This window comes from Argentina anserina, chromosome 7 (genome assembly GCF_933775445.1).
Source record: "Argentina anserina chromosome 7, drPotAnse1.1, whole genome shotgun sequence".
NCBI lineage: Eukaryota > Viridiplantae > Streptophyta > Magnoliopsida > Rosales > Rosaceae > Argentina > Argentina anserina.
This window is the reverse complement of record NC_065878.1, coordinates 6321292-6343669: the sequence shown is the minus strand read 5'-3', so window position 1 is coordinate 6343669 and position 22378 is coordinate 6321292. Positions and strand designations below refer to the sequence as shown.

The 22378-nt window shown below is 36.2% G+C and overlaps 3 protein-coding genes across 3 annotated transcripts; 1 reads left to right on the top strand and 2 right to left on the bottom strand.

Moving 5' to 3' along the window:
- Window positions 1–6921: 6921 nt before the first annotated feature.
- Window positions 6922–7710, bottom strand: LOC126803468 (rust resistance kinase Lr10-like; the record flags this gene model as incomplete). The annotated part of the gene is made up of 1 exon (XM_050531274.1): window positions 6922–7710. A coding segment is annotated over one exon (687 nt), but the record flags the coding sequence as incomplete, so codon positions are not given.
- Window positions 7711–7746: 36 nt separating this feature from the next.
- On the top strand, window positions 7747–11056 carry LOC126803467 (uncharacterized). Its single transcript, XM_050531272.1, has 3 exons — window positions 7747–7756; window positions 7815–8441; window positions 8733–11056. The coding sequence occupies exons 1-3, from the start codon at window positions 7747–7749 to the stop codon at window positions 8855–8857; spliced, it is 762 nt and encodes a 253-aa protein (XP_050387229.1). The 3' UTR covers window positions 8858–11056.
- A 960-nt stretch (window positions 11057–12016) lies between these two features.
- LOC126803085 (uncharacterized) lies at window positions 12017–12657 on the bottom strand. Its single transcript, XM_050530837.1, has one exon. The coding sequence runs from the start codon at window positions 12576–12578 to the stop codon at window positions 12087–12089; it is 492 nt and encodes a 163-aa protein (XP_050386794.1). The 5' UTR covers window positions 12579–12657; the 3' UTR covers window positions 12017–12086.
- Between the last annotated feature and the right edge of the window lie 9721 nt (window positions 12658–22378).

Below are 22378 nucleotides of genomic sequence, written 5' to 3'. Positions count from 1 at the left end.
TTTTTTTTTAATTATCTCTTCAATCAAATCTGAAAATAAGAAAATAAAATCATAAGTAAGAGATAATTAGTTTCAAAACCTAACAAGGATTCCTAGTCAAACTAGGACTCTAGACCAATTATGCGTTTTTAACTCATGTAAGCACAAAAATGCATCCAATACCGCCCAAGACTCTTACTACGACTTAATGACTCAATAGTACAACAATAAGGGCTAAGAAAAGTACAAATTGAGGTAAAAACATGTTAAGAACGTCGCACAAAGTGCTCCTATCATTTTACAGGGTATTTTATAGACGTTCTAACAAAACGCTCTATCAATTGGAAAGGAGGAGGCGTTTTTTTTTTGCTCTAAAAGGTATGCACCCCTCTAAGTCTCCGGGCCCGGATGGTTTTCTCCTTGTTTCTATCAGTCTTTTTGGGAAGTGGTGGGTGATGATGTGGTGGCCGCGGTAGTGGACATGTCGAGTTTTGTGGAAGTAGTGAGGCGTGTCAACAAGATGTACGTGGCGTTGATCCCAAAGGTTTATACTCCTCAATACATGCAGCAGCTCCACCGTTCTCTTTATGTAACATGGTTTATAAAATTGGGTGTAAGGTGCTAGCTAATCGTTTAAAGTGTCATCTTGATGGTATCATTAATCCTTTTCAAAGTGCTTTTGTTCCCAATCGTCTTATTTCAGATAACTCTCTGATAGCTTTTGAAGTGTCTCATTGGTTAAAGAAGAGAAGGACTGGTAAGGAGGGGTTTGGAGCGTTAAAGTTGGACATGAGTAAGACGTATGGTCGGGTTGAGTGGGTTTTTCTTGAGGAGGTGATGCGTAGATTGGGCTTCTATGAGAATTGGATCAGGCAGATTGTGAGTTGTGTTTCGACAGTGTCGTATTATTTTATTATTAATGGGGAAACACGAGGTAGAATTATTCCTTCGTGGGGGCTAAGATAGGGTGACTCTATTTCTCCATATTCATTTCTTTTGTGTGGCGAGATTTTATCCTGCAACATTCTTTTTGCCGAAGCCTCTGGTTCTCTTCATGGTGTTCGTATTTGTAGGGCAGCCCCGAGTGTGTCGCATCTTTTCTTTGCCGATGGTGCTTTCATTTTCTTCCAGGTGGGTAGAGAGGAGTGTGAAGTTGTGAAGGCCTTGTTAGCCTCATATAAAGTTGCTTCTGGTCAGATTGTGAATTTTTCCAAGAGTTGTATTTCTTTTAGTAAGAATGTGCATCCTTTAATGCAGGAGGGCATTGCCTTTATGCTGGGTGTTAAGAGGGTTGATAAGCAAGATAAATACATGGGGCTTCCAACGGAGTTAAGCTATTACAAGGCCGAGTCATTTACTTTTCTTAATGAGAAGATCAGAAATATAACGAGTAGGTGAAGGGAAAAGTGCTTGAGTGGAGCGGGAAATGAACTTTTGATAAAATCTATGGCTCAAACTATTCCTTCATTTGTTATGAGTTGCTTTGAGGTCCCAAAGTATATGTGTGATGAGATGCATCGTTTAATGGCACGATTTTGGTGGGGTGATGAACATAATAAGAGCAAGCTTCATTGGTTATCCTAGGATAAATTATGTGTTCCAAAAAGTGAAGGTGGCATAGGTTTTTGGAATATGCATTAATTTAATCTGGCTCTTCTTGCAAAACAAGGGTGGAGGTTGGTTGCTGAACCAAATGCTTTTATTGCCCGATTACTCAAGGCTCGTTACTTTGCTAGTAGTTCTTTTATGGATGCGGAATTGAAGGGAGGTGAGTCTTATGCTTGGCATAGTATTTTGGCAGGCAAAGAGGTGTAGCAGGGCTACGGGTTTAGATTGGTTCTGGGGAGCATACTAGGGTGTGGCTAGGGCTGGGCAAAAAGCCCGAAGAAGGAAAAAACCTGGACCGGACCGACGGGTCCGTCTGGGCGGGCCGGGCTTTTTTCCGGGCTCGTATGTTGTCATGTGATAAACGGGCCAGGCTTTGTTATGTCCGGGCCGGTCCCGGGCCTTCAAATCCTTAAACAAAAAAAACCCGAAAACCCGGGACATTAGGTGTCATTATGTAATTGGCTTTCGTAAGTGATCCTAAACTTATAGAATAGATACAATGACACTGGAACATAACCAAAAACAGAGTTAGGCCCGGAAAACCGGGCGGGCTCGGCCCGGATGATACCGGTTCGGGTTTTACCCGGGCCCTGTAATTAGCTGACCCGGGCCTCGTTTTACCCGAGCCTTGATTTTTAAAGAACAGAGCCCGGCCCGTCATACTACAACTAGGCCATGAAAAAAATAGCCCGGGCTGAACCCGCGCCCAGCCCTAGGTGTGGCATGACCGGTTGTTGTCTATTCCCCACTCGTTTATGCCGTATTCTTCTATGATGGATGACACATACGACTTGTTAGTGTGAGACATTTTGACTAATCATGGGAGGGGTTGGAACATGGAGGTGTTGCATGAGCTTTTCTCTCTAGGGGAGGTTGATTTAATTGCAAGCATTAAGATTGGCCATGTGTTTTTTTAGGATAGTTTTGTTTGACACTTTGATAACAAAGGTATTTTTAATGTTAAAAGTGGCTACTATGTGTTCACCCAAGCAAAAAGTGCAAGTGGGAAATCCTCTTCTTCGGTGGGGAGTGAGGGGCTATTACACAAAAATATAGGGGAAATGTGTGGAGCTCTAGGGTACCTCCAAAGGTCAAAATCTTTATTTGGAGACTTTTGATTGGAATTGTTCCAACAAGAGCTGCATTACTAAGACGTAGGGTAAAGATTGTAGACCCCTTATGTGTCATTTGCGGGGCCGAGCTTGAGGTTGATGTGCACCTATTTAAAAAAATTGTCTCGAGGTGCAAAGTTTTTGGCTCTTGAGACCTCTATATTTAGATGCTCTCTCACATCCATCGTCCTCTATCACGGAGTGGATGCTGGCTATTTTGGACGAATGTGATAATACTGTCACTGACTTGTTTTGAAAGGTACGTCTTTTCTCCTTATGAATATGATTCACTGGGTCTCTGGGCAATATGGACTGAATACAATAACATGGTTTGGAAAGGTACGTCTTTTCTCCCTATGAATATGATTCACTGGGTGTTTAAGATGCTTGTTGATTTTCAGTTGTACCACCCAAAGTCAGTAAGTAAGGGGAAGCGAGCGCCAGTAAAGTGGTAGTCCCCCCCCCCCACGAGGTTAGCTAAAGCTGAATGTTGATGGGGCTTATGATTTGAGCTCGAATGAGGGTGGTGTTGGGGTGATTTGCCGGAATGAGAATGGGAGGAGTATTGATGTACTCGCAAAGTCCTATTTGCATGCTCACTCAGCTCTTGCTGTGGAGGCTGAGGTGTGTAGAGAGGGTTTGCTTCTTGGTATTCATCAAGGTTGGAATGAAATTGACATTGAAAGGGACTCTTCGGTTTTAGTTGCAACTCGTAGTTCTAGCGGAGCCGATTTATCGGACGTGGGACGTGTTATAGAGGATTGTAAGCGGTATCTTTTGGCCTTACCTTCTTCTTCTATACGTCACACGTTTCGGGAAGCAAATAGTGTAGCAGATCGTCTTGCTCAGTTTGCTTGTGGTGGTGTTGTTGATAGTCTTTGGTTTAAAGAGTCTCCTGATTTTATTTAGGATGTGCTCTACGAGGATATATGTGGTTTATCTCATGTAGTACGGGATTCAGGTTCTTTGTCCTCCCTGGTGCATAATTTATCTTTATCTAATAATTCTTGCGGCATCTAGTTATTGCTAGGTATTCTACCTTAAAAAAAAAACAAGGCCACCTTATACTCCTTGGTGTAAAAAAAAAATTTTGATGAATGAAATTCTCCCTTGGGTAATTTTAGTTGCATCTCCATAAATTGCTATGTATACATCCATTTAACTTTTCTCTCAACGTATTCCAATTTTACCCCTTTTATTTTTGTATACAGCTCCCTTCTATTTTAATTTGATTCCTTTCTGATCTGACAAATGTGAATCGAAGAGAACTCCTACATATATAAATTAATGTATTTGTACGTTCAATCAAATGGAAACCAAAATAAAATTTGCATTTGTTCACAACTCATTGAAATTATAATATATAGAACACCTTACATCGATCTTTCTTTAACTATGAATACACAATAGTTTATCACTGTGAATTTTTTAAGTTAACAAATTTTCATGTTTTTATTTAACAACGACAATCATGATTATCTCTGATAAATGGTTGTCTTGAACTAAATCTTTCTATATCTAAATGGTTTATGCGGTGGTGGAAGATTGATTTAAGGGGTATTTAGTTTTACACCCATTTTTTACACATGTTTTTAAAATAAACTCACATATTATTTAATTCTAATTTTCTCTCAAATATTTTCAATTAAGCTTATAAATTATCTTTCGTTTTAACAAGAATTACATAGATTGCCACTATTTAAATCTGATTAGTCAACTATAGTAAATTAAATTCTCCTTAAATACCTAATTGTAGATTGCTTGTGACTCATTATTATTGCTCAAATTATAGAAATTCTGTTTGCAATTTAAATTTAAATTAAGGTAGATAATGAATGTAATACTTATGTTTTGGTAATTTAAATTATCTATCTTTAAGGTAAATGGTTAAAGAGGAAACTTGAAAATTGGTAGGTTGTTATTTGCAACACTAATTTTTCTATATTCATTCATCTCCTTATAACCTAACATAAAGGTAGACGTTAACATTGTTAACCTAGTTAATAGGTATCTTTTTTAATTTCAACCTAAAGATTAGAAGCATTTTCTTGACATAGGGAAATTTTAAATTGTACCTCCTATTGAGGAAAACATGCATATATTATAATTTTAATGTACCTCTTTATTAGATTTTGTAGTGTATATATATATTTATATATATACCTATGCTTCTTGTCCCAAAAAACAATATTATACCTCTTACAATGGATTTATGTTATAATATATCTAACATGAAGAAAAGAAAATGACATTCAAGAACAAAAATGTGTACTCACGATAAGAATTTCTCATATAATATTCATTTTACTAGGTCCTATTGCTTAAAAACAAGAATTGTGTAAAACTTTACAAAACTGGATAGATTGATGGAAGAAGAATAACAAAGAGATACAAAATACTTGCAAAATTGAATAGCTCAGTGATGAGTATATATATAGATTGAAATTAGTAATATGAATTTAAAACAATGAAACAATTATGGATGAAATTCATTAATTCCATATTCAAATGGATGTAAAAACCTAAAAGTAAAGAAATAATTTAATATAACTTTTTATGTATCAAAAGGGTAGATCAGACATTTATAAAATGAATAAATATTGATAATAAAAGATTTTGGGTATAGATTGAAAGAAAAATTGGGTGTGGATGTATTTTAAAGAGGGAGCTTTAATATTGGGCTTATATCTAATTTTCTCTTGATTTAATTATGATTTGCTTCTAGCTAACCCAGAATATAAAGGTGTTCTCAATATTATAATTCTTCAATGAGTTGTGAATAAAAGCGAATCTATCAATATTGTACAAAGCAAACAAATCTCCAAATGAGTTTTGTTCATATTTGTCTAATATTGAAAAGAAAATAAGATTGAAATGGAAGGGAGGTGCAGAATTAATACAAAGGGATAAAAGTGGAATATTTGGAGAAAAAAGCTACAAGAGGTACAAATAGAATCACTCTTCTCCCTTTGATTAAAAAAAACTAACTATTTGTGAGTAGTATGTACCTCGTACTAACATAGCAAGAAAATTCAAGGACATGCATCCACCTTCTAATAAGACATAAAACCAAAACAGGTAGACATAAAATACCACAGTTTTTTTTTTTGACAATATAAAATACCACAGCTTGATAAATCGGAGTAACACAATTCTTTGCTTTTCATCATTGATTGAAAATTGAGATTTTTTTGGGCATCGATGAGGTGAATTGATCTCATAGCAACCTGCTTGCAACCTATGGAAGCGGCCAACATCCCACACACATGAGTCACAATGCTGATACTCATACACCCTAACTTAAACCGCTCGATGAAGATGGGATTGGATTTTAATACAAAAGAACTCGGCATCCGTATGTACGTGTCATAAAACCAATGATGAATCTTTATTATTTGAATGTCCGATCCAAAATGGCTCTAATCTGCCACATTTTTTCAATGGACCTATGAATTGCCGTCAAGTACGCGTTATAACACAGTGACACGACTCTAAGCTAGGGACAAGTCAAGCGATTGACCTAGATATTGTCCTTGACCCAACAAGTGGAGTGAAAGTTGCATTGCTTTGTACGTGGACAGAAAATGCTAGAATGATTCATCCTTGAGTTCTCTTCTCCCCAATTAATCAATATTGAATAGACCCTAAAGACTTTGTCACCTAACTCCAACCACATGACTCCATTACAAGTTTTGATCCATAGAGTATCTTGTAGAGAAAAGTTCTCCACGTTCAAAAAAGAAAAAAAGTAGAGAAAAGTTCCCCTTGCTTTTCCATGTAATGAAGCCTCTATCAATTTGTCGAGTCCACCCAGTCTCATCATGGTCCCCTGAAATTAATGATCAGATCAATTGCAACTTTGCAAGTGGAGAAATACCGAGCTGTCAATTTATTCGAATTAACATCTCCATCAGATACCTAACTTCTCATGCTGTATCAATAAATTGATTAATCAACTTGCAGATAGAAGGATGAACATGAGAAAAAAACCTCCTTATGACTTGGTAGAAAACTCAAAGAGTCAAAGTTAGGGAGTCCTTAGGACGTAGGTAATTTGCTCCATCATGTTCAATGCCAACTGTGTTCATTAAAACAATGGATTAACGACAACACTGTTACTCCATTGCCATTCTTTTTGTTAGAGGAACACTCGGTGTTAATTAATTATATGCAAAATTAAAACTAAAATCATGTATATGAATTCAAGTACATGACCGAGATCTGGAAAAACGTAAAAGTTGCATAATTTTGCTGGGAAAGATTAATGAATCCATACATTTGCAAACTTTCAATGCATACAAACAGTATTACATCTACATATTATCTACTCTAATTCAACAATTGCTTCTAGCTCCAGGTTCAACCGTCTTGCAACAGAGGGACTTGCTGCATTTGTTTTTATACGACCCGCAGAGGCAAAAGGGTTTGGCGGCATGGTTAAGTTTTCTGTTCCTCCCAACATCTGAACGACCGATTTCATGGATGGACGATTCATTGGGTGCCATTGGATGCACCAAAGGCCTACAATTGCTAGTTCTTTTGGAATTCGAGAATCTAATCCTTCTTCCCCAATATGGACTCGAAGGTCCTCCCCTTCTTCTAAAAGATTATATATCCATTCAGGGTAGTAAACTTCACCTGCGTTGTTCATGGTTTCACCAGTATTCTTCCTCCCTCCTACAATCTCGAGCAACAACATTCCAAAACTATATACATCTGATTTGTATGACACATTTCCGAAATTCCGGGAGAACACTTCAGGTGCAATGTAGCCTATAGTCCCCCTAGCTGCAGTCATTGACACTATACTTTGATCCATGGCACACAACTTGGACATCCCAAAATCAGAAATTTTCGGGGTGAAGTTTTGGTCTAGCAAGACATTATGAGGTTTGATGTCAAAATGAAGGATCCTTTGATCACATCCTTGGTGTAGATAATCGACCTGGTTTCTCCCTGCAGACTTCAACTTCTCCCTGAAAAATATCAATTTCTCTTGTGTCTCTACTCTCTAGCTAGTCTCTCCCTCCTCCCTCTCCTTCCTCCTATGGGGTTGAGTAGAAGGTCATTCGATCAATCCGCATGGCTGTTAATTGTAGCATTCCTTGCTTGTAGCACTAAGACATATAGTCTCAAGTACTGTACCCCATCTTCCTGCGGAAATATCACAGTACTACCCTTTTCGACTGAAGCAGGATGCAAAGCGTTGTGGGAAGGCCGAGTTTACTCTGTTATGCGAGAACAACATCACAGTACTAGACGTACCTTCTCTAAAATATCATGTACAGGCAATCGACTACAATAACCGCACAATCCGAGTCGTGGATCCTGGCTTTCAGAAAAACAATTGTTCCTCCACTCCTGTTAATTCTCCAACAGAATATGGTCCCTTCCCTCATTCATCACCATATTATGTTGATTCTGATCTCTCATGCCCTATATACTTCCTCAAGTGCTCAGAGCCTGTCAATATTTCTACTTATATAGACACTGCTGCATGCACTGATACTATTACCAGCAGTACTGGTACTTTTTCTTCTTTGTCCCAATCCAGAACATATGGTTATGTCATAATTGGTGACATGACATCAGGAGACGTGGAGGAGGGTTGCAGCTTGGAGTGGAAGGCATTCATACTTATCAGTGGGAACTACTCCAACTACAGAGACATAAAAGGAACACTGAATTCGTTGACGTATGGCTTTGAGGTTGGATATTACTTTCCGTGGCAGAGCCAGAATTGTAAGTCTACTGGTGCACAAAATACAATATACACACAGTATTAACTCTTACTCAACGAGATGTTGTAATTGTGGCATTTAAATGTTTTTGCACAAGCAAAAACTAAAATTAATTTTTCTTAAAAACAAGTGATTCCCTATGAGGATTAAAGATATAGAAAAAACAGGATAGATGTTTTTTAGAAAAGTGTCTTGAGAAGAGAAGAAAACAGAGCAAAATGTAGTAAGAAAATTAAAAATATATGTTTGAGCTCGTGTTAGTTGTGTGATATCTTTCCTACTTACTGCACAGGCCAATGGAGCATGAATTACAAATGTTTTCCTCACACCGTCGCAGGTTCGTTCCATTGTAAATATTTGTGCTCTCTTCAGCTATTCATTACTTACTTCATACATCCATTATTGTTTTGCCTTTGATTGGATTCAAGAAAACTGGAAAACTTCCTTATTGCTCGTCTTCTCCAGAATATATACACAATTCTGAAATTGAGCACAAGGCAGAGACCTCCTTTTTAGCCCCAACATCTCAAAACAAATCTTTTCTTCAAAACTAAACTGAATTCGCGACCACCTTAAACCAGAAACTAAGAGGAAGTCGATTTTCATTCATACCTTGTGACTGTTTGCTCAAGAATTCTAGAACTCCGACAGCTTCTCTTGTAGATCGAGCGATATAAAGTCTTTGCAGTGATATAAACATGATGAATAGGTATCATTGAAAATAAGTGTTATTTGTTTCAATTTTAAGTAGGAGAAGTTGCCGCTGAGTGGGTTGACTATAGAGACGCAAGATCGATCTCAAATTGTTTCCAGAAGAAATGGGCAAATGGCGATAAAGTCATTTTCAATTGTTTATTTCGCATAGTCATTTAATAAATATTAATTTCCATGTCATTCTCACATCATATTAGAAATCAATTCCAAACTATAAAACACTTAAATCTTAGGAAAAAATTCCATATTTTTAACCCCATTTTGTGACCATTCAATCTAAAAGTATTTAATATTATTTGATCAAACAACACAAAATAATAATTTTTTATATTTTTTAGATATTATACCATGATTTGTTTAAACACTAATAGAAATTAACATTAATCGTAATGAAGCGTTTCTTCAATTGTCATCATTTAATTAAAATTGGGTTTTCACAAAGTTAACAAAAGTGAAACCAATAAAATCATTTGATAAATAGTTTAAAATAACATAGGATAAAACTATCAAACAGTAAAAGTAAAATATTAAAACTGTAACTTTTTACCAGGGGTAGTATAGTAATTTGATGCTGGTAAAATAGTAGAAAGATAAAAGTAAAAATCCAATTTTCTACCCTCACTCCAATTAGTTTCCCGATACTAAACCTTACTCCGATCACTTCTAAATTCAACATGCAATACTTCCAACAACTCCACAACAACACCAATAAGCTTAAGTCAATAAAACAGAGACCCAAGGATTGAATTTTTACCTCAGATGAACCTAAAAGTGGAAAGACGGTGCCGCTGTGCTTCTAATCTCCAAGTCCGAGTTGCTTCAATCTTTAAAGAACATCTACGGACACTCGACTGATATCCATTGTTCCAACTTAGCCACCAATAGTCATCTCAACAAACAGGACGTCAGAAAGGAGGTCGCCAAGTTGGGTTTCTCGGCAAGACACGAAACAGAGAAGAAAAGAAAGGTAGACTTAGAATTTCATCCCAACAAGAATCGATGAAGAACATAATTTGGGAATAAAGATGATCAACTGGGCTTACCAATAGAGAGTTGATTTTTTATCGGAGCCTATAGCTATCGCAGAGAAGAAGAAAGATGAAGATGGTGCAGTGGAGACGACGACATGGCAGAGAATGAGAAGACCATGATTAGACTCTGATTACAGAAATCGAATGAATGATTGAGTTGGGTATAAAAATGAGAGGCTAAGCGTACCAATATACGACGAAGGAGCTCACCGCAGCTCGCAAAAGAGTTTAGCATAAAAATGAGAGTCCAAGATTGAACTCACTGTTCTAAATTTCTCTGTCATCGAAAACGTGGGTGAATGGATGATTGATAGACATGGTTTTTTTAAGGGAGATGAGACGGTCACGAATATATTGTAGCATGTACCAGACCTCACTGGACGGCGGCGGCAAAAGGCTGAGAAAAGAAGATAAATAAGAGGATGGTTATAACAGCACTATGGTGTATACAAATGAAACCAAGTGATCGTCCTTCAATAAAAAAAAATCATAGAGATGCTCGAGGGAGATGTTGAAAATCTACAATTGCTGCCCAAGCACCCAACATAGATGCATGTCGCCGACCAAACAGATAATAATTTGAATCCAGCATGCTCGAATGTGGAGTTAACAGTGACATTCTCAGCTCGATGATGACCACTGTTTGAAGAATGTAAACATATTTTTTTTTTTACTTTCCTTCTTTTTAGTAGAAATGACTGTTGGAGGTGAGGACTAAAACTACTACACCAACCATAGATGGAAATCCCGAACTGATCTTTATGTACGTATCTCATAATAATTGTAAGGTTTTCCTAACTATAATACTGCTCCATTGTAAGAATTGTTATTGTAGTATTTATTCAAGTCAGAGTGTCAGACTCAGAACGTTGTTCTACATTTCCTCTCCATTTTCTTTATCTTTCAGCTCGCTTAAGGATACAGGTTTGCTGTTATATACGAGGCTATACATATTTGGTGCTCCATTTATAAATTAATACTGCTCCGTCGTGAGAATTGTTATGTTGTCAGTATTTATATAAGTTAGCGTGTCAGACTCATAACATTGTTCACATTTCTTCTCCATTTTCTTCATCTTAAAGCTCGCTTAAGGTTACAGGTTGGGTGTGCTATGCTATGCTATACAGGTCTGCTTAAGCTTTGCTTATGAATTGCGATCTTTTCATCCCTCTTTTTTTGTTACTTTTCTGAGCCTTTTAGAAGGTAAAATCATATATTGAATGGCTATCCACGAATTATATTAACACATTCAATTTTTCAGTTATAGTCGTTGATTTGTTGTTACCTGATTCTGCTCTGCACAGCCTTCACAAGAATTAAAACAAAACCATGTTTCACAACTCAGCTTTCTGCTATTCGAGCAACCTTTCCCTTTCTAACTTCCCTTTCACTCCTCTTTATCGAAAATTCCCCTTTCTATACTACATTGTGGTCTCATATTGATCTAAGTACTCTGTTAACTTTACTTCACTGCAGGTGTTAATGCCTTGGAAAGAACATGTTCTGCTTGTGTGGCCATTTAGTCTAGATTTAGTATAATACTGATGCAAACCCGACATTCTTTAGTTGCTACCTTAATTCAAAAATAATCTCCGACAACACATTTGGAAACAATCCTGGTTTCCCAACCGAATGTTAAATGCCAAATTGCCAAAACAATGAACGAAAATGTAACTACAATTTCAAAATACATGCATGACGATTTCATTTCAAGATAAACTTGCTCATGTGAGACTATAACAACAGCAGAAATCCCATTTACATAACAACCTACACGGCTTCCAAGCTTCATCACATAAATCAGATATCCTAAACTACAAATAAGGGCGTATAAAAAACAAAGATGCATATAAAGAACTTCTGTATTACAAGTTTAAGGTCAAACTAAACAAAGGGTTACTTCAAAGAAGGGTAATGAGAATGAAAAGAAGAACAGCGGCAATGAAGGAATACTTAACAGCAGCAATAAGTATAGCCAAAGAGATAAACAAGAGCTGCCATAGAACCTGCACACTCGCCCATGTCAGCAGCCCTGTCAATCCGACAGCCACGATATTATTAGGATCTGGGTCCAGCAGCAGATCGCCCCATCTGATGTTGCTGAATATAGACCCCTGATTCTTCTCCGAGTCATCGCCGTTGGACCCAATTCCTTGTTCGTTCTCTTTCTCCTCTTCCTTCTCCTGCTTCAAATTATTGTCGTTCTTGTTGTTGTTTGCGAGGGCTATGAATCTGATGGGTCGTTTGGGGATTTGAGTTTTGAGGAGGGGAGAAGAAAAGTAGGAATTGAGGTGGGTATGTTGTCGGGCGGGAGTAGATAGACGTATTGAGGTTGAATTTGAAGGGAGTGGGAATGGGATTGGTGGGAGGGAGAGACCAGAGAGCTGTAACATTTTCGTTTGCCGGGGAAAAAAATGAGGACGAAAGGTTGAAAATCTTGTTTTGATAATGGGCCTGAAATTGGGCTTTTGAGGGAAGAGAACGGATATAGGTTAAAGAGTTGAACTTAGAAAGTCTTCTAGAAAGCTCTAGTTATTATTACGTTCATGCACTTATTCCGTGAATTCTTGGCTCAATTCTATTATATTGAAAGCTTAATCAACTGCCATTAGATTAAATCTTGAAGGAAATCAATGAGTATCTGAGCATAATTGCTATCTTCTTGGATTTTTCCTTAAGGCTCGTCCAACTCATCTTCTCTATGTATATAATAATAGATTTGTGGGATACCAGCCCAATTTGCTTATTTTCTCTTTCACCTTTTAATTTCAAGGTGTGTGATTGTCGGCTTCATGCCCTATGGTTTCTGCATGTATTGATTGCGTTAGAGATCGAGTAGTAATGTAGGTGCATGATGCCTCATATTGACTTAAATGGGACATTGATCATTTGTAATCTAAAATCTACATAATGATATTGTTGACTAATAGCTCTTGCATTCTAATAGCATAAGAAGAAGAAACTTTGTTCAGTAATATAGTTTGCTAGAAATTTTTGTTCAGTAATATAGTTTGCTGTAGCGTATGAGTATGCCTCATCATTTAACCCGCGGATCCGAAAAATCCGCGGAGGCCTGCAAGCCTGATGGGCTTTTATCCAGCCCGTAAGAAAGCTCGTCAAAGCCCGCTTTCGTGGATAGATGGTCGGACTTAGTTTAGAGATGTGAAACTCAGCCCGACCCGTAAAAGCCTGCTAAAAAATAAAATATTATACATGCATATAATATATTATACATAAAATATTGTATATGTTAATAATACTAGATTAAAAATAAAATTGTAGCATTTATGAAGCAACTATATGAAATATATGAAGTAAAATTCTCGTGCTTAATCGACACCAACTGATGTTATCAGTACTAATATTTAGAGACTATTAAAACTTCATTTAATTCGGACATCGTCTAACCGTCAGAATTTCTGGTAAACTGAACACCACAAATATGCCCTAAGGGATGACCAATTACCAGGATGCGAACTTCAAAAGCGTTTGCATATATGAAATCATCTCATTTTTGTCACTGATCGTGCGCGGTCGCACCGAGGAAACTCATTTGGTAAACCCCCGGTCAATGAGATTTTAATATGTCAAATGAAGCGACTATATGATGAAATTTCTCAGAATCAATCGACATCATCCGATGTGATCGGTATATATATTTTGTGATCATTTTAAAATTTAATCCAATTCAGACCTCATTTGACTGTCAAAAATTCCAGTAAACCAAAAACACCACTAATATGCCTTAAGGGATGACCCATTACCAAGATGTGAATGCCGAAAATTGTTTACATATTTGAAATCACCTAATTTTTGTCATCGATCGTGCGTGGTCACAACGAGGAAACCTATTTGGTAAAGCCCCGGTTAATGAGATTTTATTATGTCAAAACGATTCTTTTTTTGTTGACCGTAGGTACAGACGGTCAAATCATATTTAAAACGGACGAAATTTTTACACGATCCCTAAAATATATATATATATATATATATATATCGATCACATATACTAGTGTCGATTGACAATATTTCAAAACTAGAATTTATTTGTGACTTTTTTTTAGAATATTTTTTAATAATTGTTTTATTATTCAAAACTCTTAAATAAGAGTATTATGTTTTCTTTTCTAATTTAAACCCGCAAGACCCCGAACCGTAAAAATATACTTCAAGTAAGCATAATTAAATCTTTATATTTTTTAAAATACTTGTTCCGTCCCGACCCGCCGACGACGGGCCCGTATATATCAACGTAACCCGCGTCGAATTTGGAGTTATATATAACGACACTGAAAGAAGAAGTAGGCCTCTTCTTTTTTGTCCGTACACAAAGCTAGAAATGTTTATAACACAGCAAGCACATCTGTGGGAGAATTAAAGGACCCGCTTTTCTCTTTTAGGCAAAGACAAAAGTGCAATACTCATAAGAATCCATCAAATATCTACTTTTGCTCAAAGTCGTTTTAAACTCCTCAATCATTCATAAGGTAAATTGATCTTACTTTTATTATATGCTATTTTAGTACATTGATCTTACTCTTACTATTTGCTTTTTGAGTACATCAATCCATCTATTTGTCCTGCCTATCTACCAATCCTTATATAATTATTTTTATAAAATTTATTAATATTGTTTTTAAGTTGGTACTTGGATTGGAGGGAAGTAAAACCAATTAAGGAATATCATGAACCACATGTGGCCCGCAAAAACCCAACTTAAATGTAGGACGTCCAGTGATATTTTATGTGACAGTAGTCAATTCAAAACTCAGCTTTGGTTTTTCAACTTCAAAACCCTTAGGCATCTGAAAATCAAGCCTCATGACCCACTAAGTCTCTCTGGTGGTTGACACGTACTTTACCAGCTCCATGTGGGTCCCACTGGACTCCGATACTCAACAACATATCTATAAGGGACTTGCAAGTGTTTAGCAAGTGTTTTGTCATTATTGTCAACCACTTATGTAACAAAGTATAGTGAAAAAAAAGGTTGATTTTTCTATGCTACGTCTTATATATTCTTCTTCACTTTGTTTGGAGTTTGGACCTTTTATGTCTCCTTTGTGACCAAAATAAAAGGTACAAAATAAGTAACAAACCTCTTTGATCACGTACGTAATACTTGAAATAAATATAAAGCGATGTTTACTCGGCTCATGAACCAATCTTCTTAGAAGGAGCTAGGATAAAATTTTGTCACTAAGTAGGTAGATTAAAGCTAGCTATATTCTCAGTCCTGAATCACATATATGTCATTAACAGTACAAATTAAGTTTTATCCATCGTTCATAATTAATTACAATAAGAAATTAAAAATGAATTCCTTGACAGTAACAAAACTATGATTAAATTCTTGATCTAGGCCCAACTAGTCACCACCTAGGCGCTATGCGGTCATGCACCATTATGATTATTAACTAGTCCATAAGAATAGCCTTCATCATTTAGACCGCGGATTTGAAAAGTCCGTGGAAGCCCGATTTGTTTTAATCCGGCCTGTCCCGCGAGAAAACTCGTCAAAGCCCGCTTCCCTAAGTAGAATGCCGAGTTTAAATTAAAGGTGTGAGACCCGGCTCATGGTCTGGCCCACCAAACGCTGGCCCGGCACGTAAAAACCTGTCAAATAATATAATATTATACATACATATTTTATTAGATTTAGAATAAAACTATCGTATTATGAAGCAAATATATGAAAGAAACTTCTCAGGATCAATCAACAGAAGCCGATATGAACGGTATATATATTTAGTGACCCTGTAAAAATTTCATCCAATTCGGACCTCGTCTGACCGTCGAAATTTGCAGTAAACCGAAAACAATACTAATATGTCATAAAGGAAGACCCATTACCAAATGCAAACACCAAAATCCGTTACATATCTGAAATCACCTAATTTTTGTCACTGATTGTGTGTGGTCACACCAAAGAAACCTATTTGGCAAAGCCCCGTGATGAATGCTCGATTACTCGACATCAATATTTAACCATGTACGCATCATTAGTAGTATAAAGCAAGAGAGTATCGTTCACAAACCGGGGATCCAGCCAGGGCTTAGGATCACAATACTTAACACGAATTCATAAAGATATCAAAGGTTTGATATAGATTCGGATTGATTTATAAAAACAGTAAATAAAACCTAAACTAATATGTACATGTGATCAACCAACCAACACATAAACAATCACCAAAACAAGTCACATAAAGGGATCGAACCAAGCTCTGTGTCTTTCTTTAGAATCATGCCGAGACCTTCTTATAAACACTTAAGGTTGGATCATGCAATTAGGGTTCTAAGCAGTAACCTAATCACATAGACACTTAACTCATTCGATTAATACCAAGCAGCCATAATCGAAATCTAACATGTTCATCTTCATCATGTAATTTCAAAGCCCTGCACATTGAATTCATTAAGCATGTCACCTACTTAACCAACAATCATGCAATTCGAAATTCACATATAAAAGAGTAAACATGTTCTTAGCATATGTCTTTAATCCCACAACCTAAATATCATGCTACAAGCATAATCATAACACTTAGGAATCGAAATTGTTCATACATAGTACACGGCAGAAACCAAAACAGAAAATCCATAAAACCAAAACGTAAATTCGAATCTTTATATAAATTGAATCAAGTACCTATTTCATAGACAAAATTGAAACAAGATTACACTACACAAATCGCATGCTCATCCAAGAACAAGAAAAGCCTAAAAACCGAATTGAAACAAAGAGTGAATCATGGTTACACTTTATAAATCAAGCAATTTCACAAGTATAGCCGTGACTTCTAGGGGATGGAACCTTCTTCACAAGCGTGCTTGAAGGCTATAGATTGGTAGAGAATGGTGGAATCGGTTTTAGGATTTCTTGGAAGGGTGATGGATTAATTCGGCAGAGCTATGGCTTGTGCTTGTGTGCAAGGTTGATGATGAATGAATGGGGAGGCCGAGCCTCTATATATAAGAGTCTATGAAGCCCTCTTGCCGTCCCTTAAGGAGATAGAATCCAATCGGGAAGCTGAAATCTTCTTTGTTATGGATTTTGATTCATGTACTCCATATCCAACTTGATGTAGGAAACCAAATCCAATAGGGAGAGCACATAAGGGTTGCACGGCATCTCTTTTGGTCCAACTAGGAATAGCTAGGCTGGCCTCTTCTTCTCCTTCTTCAACTCGGACCTGATTTCCTTGTCTCACTAGGAATGCATCACGACATCACTACTTCCTTTCCAAATATGATTTGTCTTTCCTGAAAAGAATTCGTTGATTAAGGAATATGAAAGAATGAAAATAGGAAAGTAGAGTCCTAGTCGAGTAAGGAATCCTAGCTCAATAAGGAGTTCTAACACTTAGCACAATTTCATCATCAATTCATCTAAATTCGAAATTGTTCTCCTTAGAACATAAAAATGACAAATATGAACCTAAAACAACTAAATAAGAATTAACAAAGCATAAGAATAGGGCATATATACATTAAAAACGTCACACTTTGTGCTGCTATCACCCCGGTCAATGAGGATTTTAATATGTTAAACGCCTCTTTTCTGGTTGACCGTAGGTATGGATGGTCAAACAATGTCCAAAATGAATGAAATTTTTACGGGTTCCCGAAATATATATACTGATCACATCTGCTGGTGTCGATTGACCATATTTCGATTAGGTTTCAATTAATGTAACATAACCTTTATTTAGGTTTATAATAAACTATCACATTATGAAGCGACTATATGAAGGAAACTTCTCGAAATTGATCGACATCATCCGATGTGATCGGTATATATATTTAGTGAAAATTTTAAAATTTCATCCAATTCGGACTCGTTTAACCATCGGAATTTCCGGTAAACCAAAAACAACACTAATATGTCCTAGGGGGAACTCATTACCAAGATGCGAATTCGGAAAGTTGTTTACATATTTTAAATCATCTAATTTTTGTCACTGATCATGCATGGTCGCAACGAGAAAACCCATTTTTGGCAAAGCCCCGGTCATGAGATTTTATTATGTCAAAACGCCTCTTTTTTTGTTGACCGTAGGTACGGACGGTCAAACCATGTTCAAAATGGATGAAATTTTTATAGGGTACCTAAATATATATATCGATCATATCTATTGGTGTCGATCAACAATATTTTCAAATTAAAATTTATTTGTGACTTTTTTTAGAATGTTTTCTAATAATTATTTATTGTTTCAAACCCCCCCCCCTCCCCGGCAAAAGCCTACAAGGCTCGCTTTAGGTGGGTAGACTTGGATCTTCATATTTGTGAAAGTACTCGGCCCCCGCTCGTCACTTATTTAAATGTACTGAGGTCCGGCCTGACCCGTTGACGAGCCATATACAAGAGGTAGGTGGGCAGCTGAAAGTCGACCGACTATCCCACCTCTAATTGACCGATTAACCGCATAAACGGCTTGGGCAGTCGACCTGCTAAGATCTCTATTGGATATTACTATTATTTTTATTACTTTTTCCTTTAAACTCAAACTTATTACTTTAGAACAAGATGAAGAGGAAGAAGATGAGAGAGTAGTTACAGTACGTAGTAGACTGAAATGGAAAACATAATTTTGAGGCATACCATTGACTTGGAAGAATCAAGTTGCATTTAGTTTCTCATATCTAAGATTTCATTTAATTTCTCACCGTTATTAAATATTTTATCCATATATTGAGTATTTTCATTATTTTAGAGCATTATGATACATGTAATACTTTATATAATTAATTAATAAAAATTAAATTAAGAAAAAGAATTAAATAACTTCATAATCCCTATCTAGTCCCCCGACTATAGTCCTCTGGGCGTGACTCCCAGCTTTCCGCCTGATCAGCGTGCATCTGTCCCTTGCCCAATAATATATTTTGGAAAATATTTTTCCAATGTAGAGTTAAAAATAGTTTAAGCCAAATTTTGGTATTTTCATTTCATTGTTACACAAGGATGGATTGCTCTCTAATTGTGGTTATGTATGAGTCAATAATTGGTCAATAACCTTTTTACAAAGAAAGTTGGTTTGATCTATCAAGGTAATCAAACTATCAAAGTAACATAAAAATAGCGATACCCGAAATGAGCGACCTAAGTCAGCTTAATCTATAATAGTAGCGGTACCCAAAATAAGTGTTGTAAGTCAACTTATTCTATACTATTATAACCAGAACAGGTTTTGTCAACAAAAATTCATGTGAAAATACATATAGGTCTCTACATTATATATTATATTAATTTAAAATTTTAAGGGATAAAAAAGTAAAATGCAAAGAACTTCTATGTGTTGTGAGTCATGTAACTACCCATATTATCTCTACCCATTGGGTGTGTATTGTTCTTGTATGTAATTAACAAATTTGGAATGAAAACAAAGAAACCCCCGAATCTCCTCGAGAAACATAGATCACCCTCAAGCCTCAGCCTCCTCAGCCACAAACAGGCCATTGTGACTGAAGCCTATGGCACACCCAGGTGGAGATCTCTCATCATCGTCACTCGTCACATGAGAAGACTAATTACCTAATTGCATGTCATTGGTTAGTTTTGAGATATGATTCCATCAATTCGAGTTCTTCTATCTTTAATCTCTGGGAGATTTCTTAATAATGTGTGATTTTGGGGGTTTGTCTACTGTGTAGCAATGTATGGTATACACACAATTACATGTGGTGAAGGAGGGTTATCATATGCAGCAGTGTAGAACAGAATTTTCCTGCTTTTCGGGCCTCCTTGAATTAATGGGGGATTTAGATGTACACCCAAAAATGTTTATATCTTTTATATTAACCCACCACTTCAAATTACACTCAAACATATTTATTAGATTGATTTTTAATTAAAATAATATTTTTCTTACTTAAATAATAGAACCTTATGTTATTGATATTTACTAAACATACTACACCAATACAAAATCCAGATCCATGATTCAGCTTGATTAAAGCTTCTACTTTTGGAAACTCATTCATTAATCAATTGATACAAAATTGACTCCTTGATTGTAGCATCTAATATTAATGCAAATCTCATCCATGATTGAAGCAATAGAAATCAATACGTAGGGATTTGGAGGTTTTCAATTTCGAAATCATCAAGTTTTATCATGATATATACTTGTCATTTTTTATTGATGTAAATGGATCGGTTAATCCGAGGGTGATGGATTGCATTGTATCGTCGACAATGTGTGTTTCTTCTTATTCTGGTATGTATTACCTTGGACCTGATCGTTAGGTGAAAAATTATTTGTTCGTATTGTGGTCTAGATTTGAGGTGTGTATTCTGAGCTATAGGTATACCTCATCTTTATACTTTGTTATAGGTAGGTATGGTGTGCTTTAGATTGGATTCTATCTGTCAGGTTTGTGTTACCTATGAATTCAAATCTTTTACCTTTGTGGTAGGATGCTAGGTTTGTTTGATAGGTAATTTATGCGCTTGTAGTGGTTTCTTTCTTGCAAAATAGGTAATGTCTTTGTATCAAATTGTTATTGGAATGAGTGTAGTGTTCATCTCATATAGGTGGGGTGTGTGTAGTGTTTGTTTTGTTCTATAGGAAGGATATACCCATGAGGTAGGAATTGTGTTTAATGTTTATACCTGTTGTCGAGGAGTAGAAAAAAAAAATCTAACATATCTTAGGAAGAGGAAAGTTATATACATCCAATAAAGAAAACTTTGTTATAAATTGTATAGAAAAGTTTGTAAGAATATATTGAATAACAATAGTAATTTCAATTGCATTAATTAAGACAAATAAAACTTGTATTTTTCATTCATGTGACTTATCCGTTACATAATTTATCCCAACTAATTCAACAAAGTAACACAAGACTTATGCGTACATTAATGTTTGGTATAAAATATTGCATTTCAGAAATTATGATAGTTTTTTTTTAGGACGGAAAAACTCCCAACTAGCTGGGAGCCTCCATCTAAATTATGATAGTTATTAAATGCATATAATTTTCCTCTTTTCATCTAAAAAGGTGAACTAGAACAAAAAATTGAATTATGTTAATTAATTTAGAAAACTCTATTAGGAATGTTGTAAGTATTGGATGTGGATTGAAAAAAAAGTTGAGTGTGGTTCAACTTAAAAGAGTGCTTGAAAAATGGGTATATCACTAATTTTCTCTGAATTAATTGATTTATTAAGCTGTTCGTACGAGTAAGCACGTACAATCTTTTCACAAGCACACACGGACGTGCATGAATGCTAGTATAAATCATATAGATAATTGACATCATCCCTAGAAAATTTAGAGATATCAAGATTTTTAGACAACGGTTTTTCTATATAAACTTGGTCAGGTTTTTTCTCTAGTTAAAGTACCATATACATACAATTTAATGGTAATCATCTCTCTTCCTCGATTTTATGAGTGAAAAATTAAGTTCGGAGTCTTTACCTACATTTCAAAACAATTGATCGATCGACATGAAAGGGCGGATTTGAAGACTGAGCTAGCGAGAGATGAGCGCCGTATATATAGAACATTGATCATATAGTAGAAGATGCTGCATGAATCAGCTGTAGAGTATTGTAGAATGCCGTGTATACTCTAGCTAGTACGTACGTACGCGTGGTAAAAGAACTCCTTACAAGATGAACATTTCTTATATATACAGACTCCGAACTGGCATTCATTTTTGTTTACTGAGGGCTTGTTTAGCCGCCGGCGGAAGCGAAGAAGCAAAAAAGGTGCGTGGTAGATGAGATAGACAGATCGATAGGTATATATATGCATGTTTGGGATGGAATCACTGATCGATCTTCATCATTCATCAGTCAAAAAGGAAACCACACGGATGCTACTGTTTGCGAATTATAAATGCGTAATCCCTTTTTTCACACATAGCTGTCATTAATTACTACGTTTACCATCTTTTCCCCTCTCTCTCAGTCACAGAGCCACAGATAGATCACAGACACTGAGAGTGAGAGTGAGAGTGAATCTGTGAGAGAGTGATGCAAGACTGACGAAATTTGCGGTAGACTCGGATCCTGTCTCCAATGGCTAAAGCTCTCATATTCTAAAGTTCTAAAGACAATTGAAATCCCTTGGCTCCCTTCTTTCTAACACTCGAGTAAAGTACTCCTACAGCTTATTAAAGTTACCTCCCCTTTTACATCACACATACAGTCTCTCTCTCTGTCCTCTCTCTCTC